At 56.8% G+C, this 18,864-nt stretch overlaps 2 protein-coding genes across 2 annotated transcripts in view; one reads left to right on the top strand and one right to left on the bottom strand.

Annotated features, from left to right (window-relative positions):
* Positions 1-18,714, top strand: part of CARD14 (caspase recruitment domain family member 14) — a 28,548-nt gene extending 9,834 nt beyond the window's left edge. Inside the window, exons 7-20 of the mRNA XM_050764127.1 lie at positions 277-426; positions 1,576-1,692; positions 4,370-4,512; positions 4,714-4,808; positions 7,127-7,190; positions 7,414-7,606; positions 11,527-11,653; positions 11,962-12,202; positions 13,553-13,616; positions 14,311-14,425; positions 15,130-15,300; positions 15,965-16,086; positions 17,392-17,507; positions 17,910-18,714. Coding sequence (XP_050620084.1) covers positions 277-426; positions 1,576-1,692; positions 4,370-4,512; positions 4,714-4,808; positions 7,127-7,190; positions 7,414-7,606; positions 11,527-11,653; positions 11,962-12,202; positions 13,553-13,616; positions 14,311-14,425; positions 15,130-15,300; positions 15,965-16,086; positions 17,392-17,507; positions 17,910-18,117 — 1,926 coding nt within the window. The 3' untranslated portion in view covers positions 18,118-18,714. The remainder of the gene's footprint in view (positions 1-276; positions 427-1,575; positions 1,693-4,369; positions 4,513-4,713; positions 4,809-7,126; positions 7,191-7,413; positions 7,607-11,526; positions 11,654-11,961; positions 12,203-13,552; positions 13,617-14,310; positions 14,426-15,129; positions 15,301-15,964; positions 16,087-17,391; positions 17,508-17,909) is intronic.
* Positions 1-18,864, bottom strand: part of EIF4A3 (eukaryotic translation initiation factor 4A3) — a 321,735-nt gene that overhangs the window by 72,613 nt on the left and 230,258 nt on the right. The gene's annotated exons all lie outside the window — the stretch shown is intronic.

Below are 18,864 nucleotides of genomic sequence, written 5' to 3'. Positions count from 1 at the left end.
CCTCACTCCCCCATGCCTATTGTCCATACGCTGTCTCTATCGTCCTTCTTGCTTTTATTCTTGGCACATGACCCTGAGAAAGTGCACCCCAAATATTGGGTTTTGTTGAAACTGCACACGTGAACATGAATTGAAATGAATCCTAAGTTTGCACAACTCAGCATGGGCCATTTAGTGGATTCAGATGAGCACGGGCTAGAAACAGGGCTCTCCTTCTCTAGCTGAGGCTCCCCAGTGGTGATGGCTTGGCCTCCTTACTCCCGTCTTGGCCCACAGGCATACTCCGCAAGGGACAGTGCTCAGAGACAGATTTCGCAGAGCCTGGTGGAGAAGGACTCCCTCCGCAGGCAGGTGTTCGAGCTGACGGACCAGGTCTGTGAGCTGCGCACACAGCTCCGCCAGCTGCAGGCAGAGCCTCCAGGCGTGGTGAGTGCTCCCGGCTGACCCAGGCAGGGGCTGCGGGGACAGCGGGACAGAGCTGGGCCCCAGGGTGGCCCAGGGAGGCACCAGGAGGACAGGCAGGGTCCCAGGCTGGGCCACACGCTGCACCTGCAGAGACGGCCCAGTGTCACTGTGTTGACCGACACACCGGCTCCCACGCGAGATGGCCCAGTGTCACTGTGTTGACCGACACACCGGCTCCCACGCGAGATGGCCCAGTGTCACTGTGTTGACCGACACACCGGCTCCCACGCGTGAATGGTGCCGTGCAACCTTGAAGGTGCCCGGTAGACAAGTAGAGTCTGCTTCCGTATCATAGAAAGGGGAGCTTAGCGGAAGGTTCTGGAACCTGTCGAGTGTGGTGATGGATATGGCAGGCGGCGTTGGAAGCTGTCCACAGGCAGCCATTTGCAGTGTAGATGCTGTGTTCCTGAAATGCTTAAAAGCCTAGCGTCTGAGAGCGGAAAGACAGACCTGCATGTAACAGAGGGAGCATGTTCCCAGACAGCCAGGATTCTTAGAAAGCCTCCGCTCTGGGCTGGCAGGCAGCTCCAGCTCCAGCCCCCAGGGAGGCACAGGAGCTCCTCCCGCCGCATGCAGAATCCACCTGCCTCACCCCTACACGGCCAGCGTCCCACATCGATGGTGAAAACACACGTGTGCACGCAGAGAAAAACCCTGAGGCAGGCGCCAGCGTGCAGGCTGTGCTCATTCTGAGCGTGAGATGACGGGTGGATTTTATTTTCTTCTCTAACTGGTTCTGCTTCCCTACCTCCAATTTTCTCTCTCTCTCTCTCTCTCTCTGTGTGTGTGTGTGTGTGTGTGTGTGTGTGTGTGTGTGTGTGTGTATTATATATTATTCGTAGAACTGGTAAATCACCCATATTCTAAAAGAAATGAAATGCTGTGTGTCCAGCTGGTTTCTTTCAGTCTCGTTGATTGGCAGCGCCTGTGATCCTGTGACGCTGGGGTCCCAGGCTCAGAGGACAGGGACATGATTGTTTTCTCTGGAAGATGATGAGAGGAAACTGCTGGGGAGGGTGGAACGGGTGGTGCTGACCTGGTAGAAACCCCCCGGGCCTCGAACAGGAGCCTTTCCTGAATTAACCAGCCTGTTTGGCCTGTCTTTGGCAGCTCAAGCAGGAAGCCAGGACCAGGGAGCCCTGTCCACGGGAGAAGCAGCGGCTGGTGCGGATGCACGCCATCTGCCCCAGAGGCGACAGCGACGGCAGCCTCGTCAGCTCCACGGAGGTATGGCCACTCCTCCCACCTCCCTCATGGCTTTGACCCTCTGGGCCAGCCCAGGGGCTCCTCTGTCAGGACAAAAGTGGGCCTCCTTCCACCCTGTCCCCACAGGGAAGAGGTTGGTGCAATTGTGAGAGTTTATTTCATTTTTTGAGACAGAGTCTGCTCTGTCACCCAGGCTGGAGTGAGTGATGTGATTTCGGCTCACTGCAACCTCCACCTCCCAGGTTCAAGCGATTCTCTTGCCTCAGCCACCCAAGTAGCTGGGATTACAGACACCCACCACCATGTCCAGCTAATTTTTGTATTTTTAGTAGAGATGGGGTTTCAACATATTGGCCAGGCTGGTCTTGAACTCCTGACCTTAAATGATCTGCCAGCCTCAGCCTCCCAAAATGCTGAGATTACAGGCATGAGCCACTGCACCTGGCCCTATTGCGAGACTTTTAAACATCAGAGGTTGATTCTGTCACAGTCCTGGAGGCCAGAAGTCCAAAGTCAAAGTGCTGACAGGGTACCTGTCTGAAAATCCTGTTCCCAAAGAAGGTCACATTCACAATTTGCAGGGTGGACATGAGTTTCCAGGGAACCCGATTCAACCTGGTACAGACGGTCCCCAGACATGAATTTCCAGGGGACCCGATTCAACCTGGTACAGACGGTCCCCAGACATGAATTTCCAGGGGACCCGATTCAACCTGGTACAGACGGTTCCCAGACATGAGTTTCCAAGGGACCCAATTCAACCTGGCACAGATGGTCCCTGGACATGAGTTTCCAGGGGACCTGATTCAACCTGGTACAGACAGTTCCCGGGATGCCAGCCTCACTGTGGTTTCTGGAGCCTCAGGTCCCTGGCATCTGCCCTCACCCTTTGGCAAAGTAAAGAGGTGGTCCTACCACAGTGGGCATGTGGCATGAGGATGCGGGGGTCAAAGCCCCAGTGCTGCAGGATGCCGGGAGCCGGGAGGGAGGGAGAGAGGATGCTGGGGTCAAAGCCCCAGTGCCGCAGGAGCCGGGAGCCGGGAGGGAGGGAGGGTGAGAAGCAGATGAGCCTGACATCCCTTTGCCATGCCTTGGGGTGGACCTGGTGTTTCCCTCCTGGACCATCCCAGCAGCACCCCAAGAGCATCAGGCCCAGGCTCACTTGCCCCCTGGCCACTCAAAGAGTCGGGGGAGGCCAGGATCTTCCCCAGAACACTGAGTGCACACAAGGGGAAGATGTCACTGTCAGTGCTGGGACTCCCTGGGCCAGGGCAGTCCAAACCCTCAACTGAATCGACTCTCGCATCTGCCTTAATGCCCCCCTGTGCCCCCCATTCCCCACAGGACAGAGTCCAGCCATGTTTCCCTTCCCTGGGGGTGGGTCGGGTCGGGGAGGGAAGGGAAGGGACCTCAGGTGCTCAGAACGGGCTCCCAGCAGCTCTGCTCACCAGGACACACCGTCCTCATTCACTGACCTCGTGGGCGACTGACCAATCAGCTCCCCTCCAGCCACGCTGCTCCTGCCCCGGCTTTCTAATCTGGCCGCTCTAGGGGGACTGCCTCCTACAGCCTGGGCTCTCTGTGTGCCACTGCTCTGTTGCTCTCTCTGTCTGGAATGTGCCCCCAACACACACACTCCACCTCACTCCTCTGTGCCACTTTCTCCAAAGAGTTCGCCCTGGCCTCCCTGCCCTGCCCATGTTGCCCACAGCCCTGGAATGCCTCACTCCACCTCACTGGTCCATGGGTGCCCATTGGTTCCCCCACACCAAGGATGGTGCCTGTCCTCAGTTGTACATCTGACACCATCAAAGGACCTGGCACATAGTAGCTGCTCCAGGAATACTTATCAGTGAAAGAAGGGGCTGGATTCAGACCTACCCCACATACCTGGTGGCCTCAGTGCCTCGCACGTCACATTCGTCAGTGTGCATTCTGAATGCAGCCTGCCCTCCCTAGCCGCTAACTCAACCTCTCTGGGCCTCAGTTGCTTTGTGCATTAGTTTGTTCTCATGCTGATAGTAAAGACATACCCGAGATTGGGTAATTTATAAAGAAAGAAGTTTAATTGACTCACAGTTCAGCATGACTGGAGAGGCCTCAGGAAACTTACAATCACGGCAGAAGGCACCTCTTCGCAGAGCGGCAGGAGAGAGAATGAGTGCTCAGCAAAGGGGGAAGCCCTTTATAAAACCATCAGATCTTGTGAGAACTCACTCACTATCACGAGAACGACATGGGAGAACCGGACCCCATGATTCAGTTATCTCCACCTGGTCCCACCCTTGACATGAGGGAATTATTACAATTCAAGCTGAGATTTGGGTGGGAACACATGGCCAAACTGCATCACTTTACATGTCAAATGGGACAGCAGCGCCACCTTACAGATTTATCCTGAGAACTAAGCCAAGCAGCTAATAGAGTGCCGGACATACAGCAGGCGCTCAGTGCACGTGACCCCAGTGTCTGGCATACAGCAGGCGCTCAGTGCACGTGACCCCAGTGTCTGGCATACAGCAGGCGCTCAGTGCATGTGACCCCATGTCACATGGGGTCACATTTCCTTCCCCTCCTGCTGCCTCATCTCCACTCAGTTCTCACTGTGGCTCACTCTCTCTACACCGTGGGGGAGCGAGGGAGGAGTCTCGGGGTGCCCTCGTGCGTGCCCCACTGACCTCTGCTCTTCCTCCTCCAGTCTCAGCTCTGGTCGGACCTGAGCAACACATCCAGCCGCGAGCTGGCGGACAGCTTCCGCTCCAGCAGCCCCGCGCCCCCCAGCCAGCAGTCCCTGTGCAAGCGGGTGGCCGAGGACTTCGGGGAAGAACCCTGGTCGTTCAGGTAGAGCACGTGTGGCACTGGGGTCCTTCCTGGCAACTCACCAGAGACACCAACCTAGACCTCAGGGCATCTGGGTGTTGCAGGCAGCAGCTCCTGCCCTCAAAGTGGAGCTGGCAGGTGCTGGGGGCCAGTGCTTGGGGCGTGGGGACTCAGAGGGAGCAGGTGGTGTAGTTTGAGCCTGCTGCTGCTTGTGCTTTGCAGCAGCTGCCTGGAAATCCTGGAGGGAGACCCAGGAGCCCCGCCGGGAGCTAAGGTGGGCGACCCACACCTGGATGATGAGCTCCTAGACAGGGCAGGTGAGCGTGCCCAACCCTGAACCTTCACAGCAGCCCGCCTCCCCTGGGCAGAGCAGGGAGCGGATGAGAAGGCCGGGGCCTCTCTCCAGGGAAAGAGCAGATAGAAACACAGCTCACCTTCTGCCCTGGGCCTTGACCTTGGCCTCGACCTTGCACTTTGGGAAAGTCCCGCCTGCCAGCCAGCATAAGCCAAAGGCCAGCTGCGCTCTGTTTGCTGGCGTCCTTGTGTTTTCCCCTAGAGCCAGGGAAGTTGTGTTTGATCCACGCCCCGCTCAGCACCCAGCCCCCTGCTCTGATCTGCAACGCTTGGGCTTCCCAGTGGTTTCAGACGGCAGCAGGCAGGGTCGCTTAGTGGTGCCAGGCTGAGGCCAGGCACAGCGTGACATCTACCTGAAGGGAGCATCTCTTCTCTCAGGCGGTGGCTCTAAGGCCTCGGGCTTCTCTTGTGGCTCATTTCTGTTTGTGATTGGACCAGCCCTCTCTCCTTCCAAAGTCCATGGGCCCATCACGGGTGGGTGCCTTCGCCTTTCCACCTCAGCGCAACTGGCTCCCAGCCTTTGGCCTTGCACACAGTAGGTGCTTTGCTCCCCATCTGGAATTCACCTCATGGCCACCAGGGGGCGCAAGTGCCCCGCGCTGCCCAGGTGCCTCCTGTGGGTCGCACGACCAGAAACCGTCATCTCTGGGGACTCATATAGGTTTTTATGTATAACAGCGATAAATTGACAGAGTCCACCCAAGGCATATCTAAATTAGATGTGAGATGAGAAGGGAGAGCTTATTCGTCTGTATTTTTCCTCCGTGAGGATTCTGCGTAATGCCCTGGTTGCATATACTTTTAGTGGAATTGACCTCAAATACATCCAGAGTACACACCTCATTTCATTGGCTTTGAATGTGATCCCAGTGGGTTTTTGCCTGTGAGCCAGGCCTAGGGAACTCTTAGGTCTGTGCTGGCCCTGGTTCTGCTGTGTGGTTCACAGAGTGAGACTTGCAGCCGTGGATCCTGGCAGGCTGCTCCCTGGCTCGGGTGCTCACAGGCTGTACAGGAAAATGCTAGAGCTTGGGAGACCCTGGGGAGCCTCTAGTCCTAGGATTGACAACTCAGAGACCTGCCACGACCAGCTGGGAAGCAGAGGGGTCTGGGGTAAGGAGCAGGCAGCCGCTGGCTAGTGCCAGTGATTGCTGTCCCACAGAAATGCAGGCCAGTGTGCAAATGCAGGCCAGCGTGGAAATGCGGGGAAGTACAGTAGTGCAGGTCTGCGTAGAAATGCAGGTCCATGTTTGGGAGGCCGAGGTGGGTGGATCACGAGGTCAAGAGATCGAGACCATCCTGGCCAACATGGTGAAACCTCATCTCTACTAAAAATACAAAAGCTACCTGGGAGTGGTGGTGCACACCCATAGTTCCAGCTACTCGGGAGGCCAAGGCAGGAGAATCACTCGAACCTGGGAGGTGGAGGTTGCAGTGAGCCAAGATCGCGCCACTGCACTCCAGCCTGGCAACAGAGCGAGACTCCGTCTCAACAACACTAACAATAACAAAAGAAATGCAGATCCATGTAGAAAGGCAGGCCAGGGCTGCGCGCAGTGGCTCCCACCTGTAATCCCAGCACTTTGGGAGGCCAAAGCAGATGGATCACGAGGTCAGGAGTTCAAGACCAGCCTGGTCAACATGGTGAAATCCTGTCTCTACTAAAAATACAAAAATTATTCGGGTGTGGTGGTGCATGCCTGTAGTCCCAGCTACTCAGGAGGCTGAGGCAGAAGAATTGCTTGAACCCGGGAGGTGGAGGTTGCAGTGAGCCAAGATCATGCCGCTGTTCTCCAGCCTGGGGGACAGAGCGAGACTCTGTCTCAAAAAAAAAAAAAAAGAAAGAAAGGCAGGCCAGTGCAGGCCCATGCAGACATGGAGGTCAGTGCAGTAATGCAGGCCAGTCCTGAAATGCAGGTCCACGCAGAAATACAGGTCAGTGCAGAAATGCAGCAGGTATTTTTTCAAGTGAAGCCAGAAATCCAGATTTTAGGTGAAATCTTCCTGTCTTTCAAATGTTGGCAACTCATTCAAATATCACAAAATAGCATGTGGTGCTCAGACCTTCCCAGTTGCAGCTCCTCACTAGTTACAGTGATTTTAGGAAAGAGGAAATCAGCGTCCAAGCATTGAGGAAGGGGTGGAGGAAGAGAAAGTTCAGCCTCAGCACAGAGGATGGAACAGGCAGGGGGTGCCTGAGGCTGAGGGAGAAGGGGCTGAGGTTACAGGAAGCCCCATCAGCAATGGGGTGACCAAGATCTGTGAGCTCTTGGCTTCCTCCCAGACCTTCCCCAGCTGGAAAGCAGCCTGCAGCCATTCTTACCTGGAAGCCTTGATGTCTTGGAGAGGTGAGCAGCAGGGGGGACCCTCCGAGGCTGGCTGGGGAACCAGGGCCGGGGGTGGCAGAGCAGAGGGTGAGTGTCCTATCACCACTGGGAGGTGAAGCACATGGGGCCATGGAGGGGGAGGAGAATTCCAGAACACTGGGGCCAGAGGGAAGCAATGGGGAGGTGGCCTTGCCGGCTCTCCTACTCTGGGCAGTGCACAAGCCGGTCATCTCCCGGCCTGCAGCGGCGTCCTCATGCGGCGGAGGCCAGCCCGCAGGATCCTGAGCCAGGTCACGGTGCTGGCGTTCCAGGGGGATGCGTTGCTGGAGCAGATCGGCATCATCGGCGGGAACCTCACGGGCATCTTCATCCACCGGGTCACCCCGGGCTCGGCGGCGGATCAGATGGCCTTGCGCCCGGGCACCCAGATCGTGATGGTGAGTCGTGCGAGGTCCCTCCTGTCCCCCGGGCTCTTCATGGGGGCAGCGGCAGTGGGTGGGGTGACCCAGACAGACTTCAGATCCCCCAGACCATGCAGATCCACTCTGGGCTAGGCCCCTGCTCTTTCCTGGGCTGATGTAAAGCGTTCCGCTCATTTATAAATGAGAGTCATGCCGTGGGGAACCCAGCACACCACCCGCGGTGGCTGCTGCTATGTGGCACTTCTGACCAGGGGTCTTTGCATGAGGCCCTTTGACAGGGCTGGTGGTGGTCACTTGGGTGTGTGCAGTAAAATACACGTGACATATAATTCACTATTTTAACCACTGGGGCATTTCAAATACACATGACATATAATTCACTATTTTAACCACTGGGGCATTTCTTTTCTTTTCTTTCTTTCTTTTTTTTTTTTTTTTTTTTTTGAGATGGGAGTCTTGCTCTGTTGCCCAGCCTGGAGTGCAATGGCACAATCTCCGCTCACTGCAAGCTCCGCCTCTGGGGTTCACGCCATTATCCTGCCTAAGCCTCCTGAGTAGCTGGGACTATAGGCGCCCGCCACCGCACCCGGCTAATTTGTGCGTGTGTGTGTTTTTAGTAGAGACAGGGTTTCACCGTGTTAGCTAGAATGATCTCGATCTCCTGATCTTGTGATCCACCCGCCTCGGCCTCCCAAAGTGCTGGGATTACAGGTGTGAGTCATCTATCTTTTCTTTTCTTTTCTTTGTTCTTTTGAAACAGGGTCTCACTCTGTCACCCAGGCTAGAGTGCAGTGGTGCAATCACAGCTCGACCTCCCCAGGCTCAATTGATCCTCCTACCTCAGCCTCTTAAGTAGCTGAGACCAGACCACAAGCATGTGCTACCATGCCCAGCTAATTTGGGGACATTTTCTAAAACTTTTTTTTTGTTGTTATAAAATGCACAAAACTGCTGAGAAGATAAATGGACACAAATGTACAACCTGGCTGGGTGCAGTGGCTCACGCCTGTAATCCCAGCAGGAGGCTGAGGCAGGCAGATCACTTGAGGTCAGGAGTTCGAGACCAGCCTGGCCAACATGGCAAAACTCCATCTCTACTAAAAACACAAAAATTAGCCAGGCGTGGTGGTGGGCGCCAAGTAGTCCCAGCTACTTGGGAGGCTGAGGCAGGAGAATCGCTTGAGCACGGGAAGCAGAGGTTGCAGTATGCTGAGATCGCACCACTGCACTCCAGTCTGGGTGACAGAGTCAGACTCTGTTTCAAAAAAAAGTACAATCTAACTAATTATTATTAAGTGAATACATGGGCAGAGGGTGACTTTGATGTGGCCTAAAAGCAGAAGCAGAATTATTAAACTTTAGGAAAAGAAATACTTCTGGGCACAGTGGTGCATGCCCATAGTCCTGGCTACTCAGATGCCTGAGCCCAGGAGATTGAGGCTGCAGTGAGCTATGATTGCACCACTGTACTCGAGCCTGGGTGACAGAGCAAGACCTTGTCTCAAAAAAAAAAAAAAAAAAAAAAAGCCGGGCACGGTGGCTGATATCTATAATCCCAGCTACTCAGGAGGCTGAGGCAGGAGAATCACTTGAACCCGGGAGGTGGAGGTTGCAGTGAGCTGAGATCGTGCCACTGCACTCCAGCCTGGGTGACAGAGTGAGACTTGGTCTCAAAAAAAAAAAAAAAAAAAAAAGAAGAAGAAAAAAAGAAAAAGGAAAGCACAGTGCTTTCTTAATATGAAAAACTTTTTAAACCAAGAAATGTGCAAGATGGGCTTCACCTCATCCCACAGGCTCACCCTGCGCCCCCCAGGAGGGGACTGGGGATGGGGGCTCTGGGGCGGGAAGGTGAGCACAGAGGAAGGGAGAGGATGTGGCTGAACCCCTTGAACAGGAGTGTTCCACGCACCCCTCACTGCCCCCTTGGAACAGGCTGTCTGAATGCTGAGCTTCCCCAGGGCTCGAATGATAGCACGTGGAGCTCCTAATCCAAGCTTCCTTCATGTCCTCCACATGACCCAGAAACTCTTTTTTACATTTCTTTCTTTTTTTTTTTTTTTTTTGAGACAGAGTCTTGCTCTGTCACCCAGGCTGGAGTGCAGTGGTGTGATCTTGGCTCACTGCAGCCTCCACCTCCTTGGTTCAAGCGATTCTCTTGCCTCAGCCTCCCAAGTAGCTGAGATTACAGGCGTGCACCACCATGCCCAGCTAATTTTTATATTTTTAGTAGAGACAGGGTTTCACCATGTTGGCCAGGCTGATCTCGAACTCCTGGCCTCGAGTGATCCACCCACCTCGGCCTCCCAAAGTGCTGGGATTATAGGCATCAGCCACCATGCCCAACCCTTCTTTACATTTCTAATTGTCCTCTTAAGCAGCAGTCTCCAAACTTTTTGGCCCCAGGGACTGGCTTCATGGAAGACAACTTTTCCACAGACCAGGTTGCGGAGGATGGTTTTGGGATGATTCAAGCACGTTACATTGATTGTACACTTTTCTATTCTTGTTACACTGTAACATGTAATGAAAGAATTATACCCTGAACCATAATTCAGAATCAGTGGGAGCCCTGAGCTTGTTTTCCTGCAACAAGACGGTCCCATTTGGGGGTGATGGGAGACAGTGACGGATCATCAGGCATTAGATTCTCATAAAGAGCATGAAACCCAGATCCCGCGCACATGCAGTTCACAGCAGGGCTCACGCTCCTGTGAGAATCTACTGCTGTGCTGAGCTGACAGGAGGCGGAGCTGAGGCCGTAATACTCACTCGCCCACCACGCCCCTCCTGCGCTGAGCTGACGGGAGGCGGAGCTGAGGCCGTAATGCTCACTCGCCCACCACGCCCCTCCTGCTATGTGGCCCGGGTCCTAACAGACCATGGACCAGGACCAGTCTGTGGCCCAGGGGCTGGGTAACCCTGCTCTTAAGGTTCCCAGTGATCAGCTCTGAGGCAGTTCAAGCAACAGAGCCCCTTGACGGTGTTCAGGGAGACAGTCCCGATATCCTAAGGGGGCCAATTCAATTCTAATGGTGTTAAAACACATCTTAATTTTGTATCGTAAAAATATCTACTCTCCTAAGCTTAGAACAATATCGAGAAGAGATGAAGTGGTTGGTGGAAGCCCTGCGGGGTGGGCCTTCACAGTGGGGAAGGCTGTGGGTGGAGAGCCAGGGCAGCGGGTGGGTGAAGGCCGGGGATGCCACTCTGCATCCTATAGGGCCCGGGACAGCCCACAGCAGTACAGAATGATCCCAAAGCTAAGAAACCCCTATTGGCCAGGCGCAGTGGCTCATGCCTGTAATCCCAGCACTCTGGGAGGCCAAGATGGGCAGATCACGAGGTCAGGAGATGGAGACCATCCTGGCTAACACGGTGAAACCCCGTCTCTACTAAAAATACAAAAATTAGCCGGGCAAGGTGGTGGGCGCCTGTAGTCCCAGCTACTTGGGAGGCTGAGGCAGGAGAATGGCGTGAACCCGGGAGGCGGAGCTTGCAGTGAGTGGAGATGGCGCCACTGCACTCCAGCCTGGGCAAGAGAGCGAGACTCCGTCTCAAAAAAAAAAGAAAGAAACCCCTATCTACCTATCTAGAATGCTCTTGAGTGTTCTAGAACCAAAGTCCTTTCTTTTCTTTTTTCTTTTTTTCGAGAGGAAAGTGCTTATCACAAAGAACCCGCAACCCCGACAGTGGACAGGTTGGGGAAGGGTTGGCAGTTGACCCTCTGGCCAGGACCATGTGTAGCATGCGTCACTAGAGGTCTCAAGGCCCCACAGAGGCTCTGGTGGTGCAGCTTTGTTTTGGCCAAGGCGGGCAGGCAGTGGTCCTACTCCAGGGCTGGCCCGCGCCTTGCCTCAGTGCCCTCAGCGCCCTCCGCATCCTGGCTGGATTCAGCGTCCCAGGGAAAGAGACTGACCTTCTCGACTTGCCCTCAGGTTGATTACGAAGCCTCAGAGCCCTTGTTCAAGGCAGTCCTGGAGGATACGACCCTGGAACAGGCCGTGGGGCTTCTCAGGAGGGTGAATGGCTTCTGCTGCCTGTCTGTGAAGGTCAACATGGACGGTACGCACACCACTCCTCTCGCGTGCACAGCTGCCTGGCCGGTCTCTGGGACCCTTAGGTCCCTGGTGGCTCTACATGCCCAGCAGCCAGGGTCCCCCTAGAGCCAGGAAAGGATCAGCCAGGCTGAGCCCCAGGTCCCCGGGAGGCCCCCAAGCCAGCTGGAAACCTCCCACCTGCTGACTCCAGTGCCAGACCAGCTTCTGAGACTGCGGAGGGTCCTTCCTTCTCTCCTACTTTAATTTTCTGCAACCTTCCTCGTGCGGGCTCGTGATCGCAGCTCATATGTGGCTCATGTCCCCTTTTATCAGGTTATAAGAGGCTACTCCAGGACCTGGAGGCCAAAGTGGCGACCTCGGGGGACTCATTCTACATCCGGGTCAACCTGGCCATGGAAGGGAGGGCCAAGGGGGAGCTTCAAGTGCATTGCAACGAGGTCCTCCACGTCACCGACACCATGTTCCAGGGCTGCGGCTGCTGGCACGCCCACCGCGTGAACCCTTACACCATGAAGGATGCTGCTGCGCACGGCACCATCCCCAACTACTCCGGGTGAGCAGCTGCGGCAAGCTCCGTGCATCCCCAGAGAGGCCCACGGGGAAACGGCACCCAGCCTGCCTCGGCTTCCTCCTCCTGCCCAGCAATAGAGGGTGGGTGTGGTGAGACCCTCTAAGGAGGGAAGCCTGCCAAGATCACTGCTGAAGATGTTGTTTCTTTGTGATGGATGATTTATATCTTGCAAATGAAATGTTCATTCTAGAACATTCTAGATCTGGGTTTCTCAGCTCTAGCACCATGGACGTTTGGGGCTGGATCTCTGTTTGTGGTGGGGTCGTCCTGGGCACTGCAGGATGTTGAGTAGCATCCGTGGCCTCCCTACCCAGGATGCCAGGAGCACTCCCATGCCCCAGTTGTGACAACCAGAAATGTCTCCATATGTTGCCAAGAGTCCCCTGGTTCTTCTAGGACAGTCTTGGTCTTAGCACTGAAAGCCCCACTTGCAGGGAAGCCCCTCGGTCCTGGGCAAGCTGGGACAGCTGGTCACCCTCCCTGAGGAGTGACACTGCCCCCTGCCTTGCTCTGTTGAAAACCATTGCTCTAGATCAGCCTATGGGAGGCTCCAAGGTTCAAGTGCACGGAACGCACAGTGCTAGAAAGCACAGGTGTTGAGCTCAGCACTCTGGGGATCGGAGCCAGCAGGTCTGGGGAGAGGCCTGGCACTCTGCATTTCTAACAGCTCTCCCGGTGACTCCAGGCTGCAGGTCACAGACCCACCACGAATACTGAGGTTCTGGAGGGGGGCCCTGTACACTGGCTGCTCAACAGCACCCCCTGGGTCCCGCCCCAGGACAAGTCAATCAGCATCTCCAGAAGTGGGCTGAGGCCCTGGAGTCTTTTTTTTTTTTTTTTTTTGAGGCGGAGTCTCGCTCTGTCGCCCAGGCTGGAGTGCAGTGGCCGGATCTCGGCTCACTGCAAGCTCCGCCTCCCGGATTTACGCCATTCTCCTGCCTCAGCCTCCGGAGTAGCTGGGACTACAGGCGCCCGCCACCTCGCCCGGCCAGTTTTTTGTATTTTTTAGTAGAGACGGGGTTTCACTGTGTTAGCCAGGATGGTCTCGATCTCCTGACCTCGTGATCCGCCCGTCTCGGCCTCCCAAAGTGCTGGGATTACAGGCTTGAGCCACCGTGCCCGGCCGGCCCTGGAGTCTTTTGAAAGCTCGGGAGACTGGGATGGCCGCCAGGGTGGAGCGCTCTGGCCTGCAGCAAAGGGGTGTGTGGACCTCTAGGTAGAGGGCCTCCTCTCCCACTCAGCCATCTCCCCCACTCTCCCCTGCTTGGCTCTCCCCTGCCCCGCTCTCCTGGCAGGAGGCAGCTGGGTCAGGGCCTCTCCTGTTCTCCACAGGGCTCAGCAGCAGCTCATAGCCCTCATCCAGGACATGACTCAGCAATGCGCCGTCACCCGCAAGGTGAGGCTCCAGGAGGGGCCTGGCCCCCACTGGGGTGGGCTGGAAGAGGGGCTCGGTGCTGGCAGGGAGGCAGGGGGCACCGTGTGGAGAGTGTGGGCTGCTGATTGGAGGAGGGTGACCCCACCTGTCTCTCCTCTGGGCCCCTTCAAATCAGGGCAGGGTCTGCAGCCCCCACCCAGCCTACAGGCTCTTGCACAGTGTAGACACACCTCATGCTGCTCTCAGAGTATCTGAGTCTCTGCATCACTCCTAGGTCACCCCAGTGCCAATCATCTCCCTGAATTCCCATTCCTCTGCATCAGACACCTTTGTGCTCTCCAGACACGGGACACTTGGCAGGTTGCTAAGCACCTGCCTGTCCGTGCGGTTGCTAAGAACCACGGGACAGTGCTCAGCCAGTCCCCGCCGATGATGCAGGGCTGGGCACTGGGGAGACCTCTGCCCTTCCTCCTGCCTTTGCAGCCTGCCCCTCACTGTAGGGCCCTGCTTTGTGGCTGTTGACCTGAGGACCCCCTCCCCCCTCCCACCCCCTGGCATGGGCCCTGGGCATCCTGGCTGTTCAGTGGGCACAGTCTCATAGTGCAGAGACCACACTGGATTTGCTGATGGGGTGGGGTGTGAAGACAGGGGGGTGTTGGGCCCGTGTTGATGGCTTCAACAGCTTCTCCTCATCCCTTCTCCATCCCTCCTTCAGCTGTCTTCTGGGGGACCACAGAAGCTGGTCCGCATCGTCAGTATGGACAAAGCCAAGGCCAGCCCTCTGTGTTCGTCCTTTGACAGGGGCCAGCTGGACCCCAGCAGGATGGAGGGTGAGGCCTGGTGAGCTGGCACAGGGGCCGCTGGCTCCGAGCGGGTGAGGGGCTTTCGGAGCTGCTGCTAGTTGGTCAGCTGGGGCCGGGGGATGCCACTCATTTAGGCCAGGATCTGCTCTTCAAGAATAATGGGGCTGGGCGTGGTGGCTCACACCTGTAGTCCCAGCTACTCGGGAGGCTGAGGCAGGAGAATCGCTTGAACCCGGGAGGCAGAGGTGGCAGTGAGCCGAGATAGCGCCACTGCACTCCAGCCTGGGCGATAAGAGCAAAACTCCGTCTCAGGAAAAAAAAAAAAAGTTCAGGAGAGGAGTACAGGGGCCCAGGACAGAGGGAGGGCTGGGACGCTGTGCCCTGGGAGGACGGGTGAGGAGAAGGGTGCCGCTCTCCCAGATCCTATGGAAGAAAGAAAATCCTGGCTTCCGCCATCATCCCTTGGGCCTAGAGGAAAACAGGATTAAGTTGCAGGCTGCAAAGCAGTGCCTGGAGAGCCACAAAGCTGTGTAACCCACGTGCAAAGGAGCCGCTCAGCCAGGGGCTGTGGAACTTGGAGCGAGTCCTGTGTCCGCTGAGCCTGTGCGCCTGGAATTCTAGGTGCTGGGGCTGCTGCAGTGAGCAAAGCAGACCCAGTCCCTCCCAGGGCAGGGTGGGCTGGCCGGGGGCTGCCGCAGCCTCACCCACCCTCAGGATCCTCTCCTCCACAGGCTCCAGCGCGTGCTTCTGGGCCGAGAGCTGCTTCACCCTGGTGCCCTACACCCTGGTGCGGCCCCATCGACCCGCCCGGCCCCGGCCTGTGCTCTTCGTGCCCAGGGTGGTTGGGAAGATCCTGAGCGAGAAGCTGTGCCTCCTCCAAGGGTTTAAGAAGTGCCTGGCAGGTATGCTGTTGCCTGGGAATCCCTGTACCCCTCCCTCCACCCCTCCCTTCCTTCTCCCCTTTCTTTCTCCTCCTTCCCTCTCTCCTTCCCTCCCCCACTACGTGCATTCCCACACTCACCTGCTGTGTCCAGATAGTTCAAGATGGAGGTGCAGGTCACAGAGCGGGGTGTGCAGGGCACAGGGCGGGGCGTGCAGGGCACAGAGCAGGGCGTGCAGGGCACAGGGCGGGGCGTGCAGGGCACAGGGCGGGATGTGCAGGGCACAGAGGGGGGCATGCAGGGCACAGGGGGGCGTGCAGGGCACAGGGCGGGATGTGCAGGGCATGGGGGGCCGTGCAGGGCACAGGGCGGAATGTGCAGGGCACAGGGCGGGGCGTGCAGGGCACAGGGCGGGGCGTACAGGGCACAGAGGGGGGCGTGCAGGGCACAGGGCAGGATGTGCAGGGCACGGGGGGGCGTGCAGGGCACAGGGGGGCGTGCAGGGCACAGGGCAGGATGTGCAGGGCACAGGGGGGCGTGCAGGGTCAGGTTTGTCGAGTGGATGCCCTAAAAAGAGCTTCTCCCAGGGCTGGCGGGGTCCACGGGGACAGGGGTGTTTACCATGGGGCTCCCCTGGACCCCCACGCAGCTGGTGCATGACGGCCCTGTCCAATGTCACCTGTAGAGTACTTGAGCCAGGAGGAGTATGAGGCCTGGAGCCAGAGAGGGGACATCGTCCAGGAGGGAGAGGCATCTGGGGGCCGCTGCTGGGTGACCCGCCATGCTGTGGAGTCCCACATGGAAAAGGTGAGGGCAGCGGCGGGGTGGGCAGGGGGCTGTCCTGGGAAGGGTTTCGGGAATGCAGAGGAGTGGGATGAGATAAAGGTGCAGGGACCGACCTGGACCTGGGTGACCTTGTCGCTGACCGGGCCCCAACACCCCAGCAGGAGCCCAAACCTCGTCTCAGCCAGTTAGGATCCACGGGACCATGGGTGAGGTGTCCCAGCTCCTTGAGCTTGGGGGATGTTTTCTCAGCTTGGGGGATGTTTAATAGATATTTGTTCGAGAATGAATACATCTCAGATAACGACACTCTCCACGTTTGAAGATGCACACACATGAAAAGCAGCTCCCCGTGAACCATAGCTTTGTGTCTGCACGGGCCTGGGAAGCAGAGTCTGGCATCAGGGTGCCTCCTGTAGGGGTTGGCGGAGCTCCATGCCAAGTTCGCCTCTGTCCCCAGAGCTCACAATTTCTAGATTTTCGCAGTGAAAAATCAAAGGGATGGAAACTCTTAAGACTGCACAGCAAGCAGCCTCATTTAGAAAGTGGCAAACTCAGCTGGGCCTGGGGCTCACACCTGTCATCCCAGCACTTTGGGAAGCCGAGGTGAGAGGATTGCTTGAGCCCAGGAGTTCAAGACCAGCCTGAGCAACACAGTGAGACCCCTGTCTCTAAAAAAAATTAAAAAATAAAGAGAAGAAAGTGGCTGGGCACAGTGGCTCATGCCTGTAATCCCCACACTTTGGGAGGCCTAGGCGGGAAGATTGCTTGAGCCCAGGAGTTTGAGACCAGCCTGAGCAACACAGTGAGACACCCGTCTCTACAAAAAATTTAAAACCTAAAAAAATTAAAAGTGGGCCGGGCGCAGTGGCTCACACCTGTAATCCCAGCACTTTGGGAGGCTGAGGCGGGCGGATCACCTCATGAGATCAAGATCGAGACCATCCTGGCTAACACTGTGAAACCCTGTCTCTACTAAAAATACAAAAAATTAGCCGGGCGTGGTGGCAGGTGCCTGTAGTCCCAGCTACTCGGGAGGCTGAGGCAGGAGAATGGCGTGAACCTGGGAGGTGGAGCTTGCAGTGAGCTGAGATCGCGCCACTGCATTCCAGCCTGGGCGACAGAGTGAGACTCCGTCTCAAAAAAAAAAAAAAGAGAAAAGAAAGTGACAAGCTCTCTTTCCCCATCTTCTCTACAAAATTCAGCTCTCCCCAGCTCCTGCCCTGCCCTCAGCCTGTCTGGAGGGCCCTTCAGACCTGGGCGTGGGCTCCCTTTGCTTCCTCAGAGGCCTGTGATCTTGACTCCCTTCTCCCTCTCCCTCCCACAAAGAACACCCACGGCCTCCTGGACGTCCGGCTGGACAGTGTCTGCGCCCTGCACAGGATGGACATCTTCCCCATTGTCATCCACGTCTCTGTCAACGAGAAGATGGCAAAGAAGCTCAAGTAGGTACACGCTGGGGGTTGGGCAGGGGCTTTGAAGTGGCTCCTGGGCTCCCCTGAAGCCCATGGCAGGTGCCTCCGCACTTACTGGGGCTCGGCTAGCACAATCTAATCCTTGTTGGCTAAGGACGGAAAAAAAAAAAAGTAAAAAAATGACTGGTTTCCTGGGCAGAGACCGAGATGTCCTGCCACTGTGCCCTTTCTACTCCAGGAACCAAGGCTGTGTTCTAGACATCCTGCCTCCCACCACTGGGGCCTGGGGCCTGTTTTCTTTACAAGGTCCCCTCAAAGCGAGGCTATCTGTGTTCAGGGGTGTTTGGGTGCATGTCATCACTACTCTAGCCGGGGCTCCTGGGCGCCTTGCTCTCCCCTGAGCCCGCCCCATCCCATCTCTGGCCTGTGCAGGAAGGGCCTACAGCGGTTGGGCACCTCAGAGGAGCAGCTCCTGGAGGCCGCCCGGCAGGAGGAGGGACACCTGGACCAGGCACCCTGTCTATACAGCAGCCTGGCTCCTGACGGCTGGAGCGACCTGGACGGCCTAGTCAGCTGTGTCCGCCAGGCCATCGCCGACGAGCAGAAGAAGGTGGTGTGGACGGAGCAGAACCCCCGATGATGTACCGTGCCCCTTCCTGGGACAGTGGGGGCCTCTGCGTGCCTGTTAATGCGGTCCTGTTCCTGAGCACAGCTGTGGGCTCTTGGCTCATGAGGCCTGCTGTCCCCTCTGGCTGGGGTCTAACCTTGAACCCTCACCACGTGCAGGTCACACACGGTGAAGCCACTTGTAACTGCACACTTTTCTGTGGAAACATCTTCGCCTTTCACCAGGCTTGGCATGGTCTGGACTGGAGACCCCGAGAACGTTTCTGCAATGGGACAGGAGGGACGCCTTCCGGCACCTTCCCTGGAACCGGAGGCCCCAGACCTCTCTGGAGAACCGCCTGTCTGCAGGCCCCATTCAAACCTGTGGGGGCTGCATTTCCCTTTACAATTCGGAAGTGTCAAAGGCTCACTCCAAAAGCACAGAGGCAGCGGGTGGGGAGTCTGGGTGGCCCCCAAGGTTGCTGCCACCCTTGCCTGGGGCAGAGGCACAAGCCCACATATGCTGTGACCCTGGCCACCTTTTCTCAGCTTCTGAGGCTGCGATGCCTCAGGAACTCCAGTTTACAGAGACCAGTGTGCTTACTTGTAAATAAAGCCTCTGGGTGGTGGAGATGGTACTTTCAGTGGGTCTGTGCCCCGTGGCCTCCATGCCCGTTCGGTGGGGGTGTCCCAGAGAAGCCTGGCACCAGTATCCCTGTACAAGGCCCGGCAGACTCTGCCTTCCCCCGACCTGGCTTTGCACCCCAGCCCTTCTTGGGCC

The sequence above is a fragment of the Macaca thibetana genome, chromosome 16, assembly GCF_024542745.1.
Source record: "Macaca thibetana thibetana isolate TM-01 chromosome 16, ASM2454274v1, whole genome shotgun sequence".
In the NCBI taxonomy this organism is placed as follows: domain Eukaryota; kingdom Metazoa; phylum Chordata; class Mammalia; order Primates; family Cercopithecidae; genus Macaca; species Macaca thibetana.
Note: the sequence above shows the minus strand (reverse complement) of the source record. Positions and strands in the feature narration are given on the sequence as shown.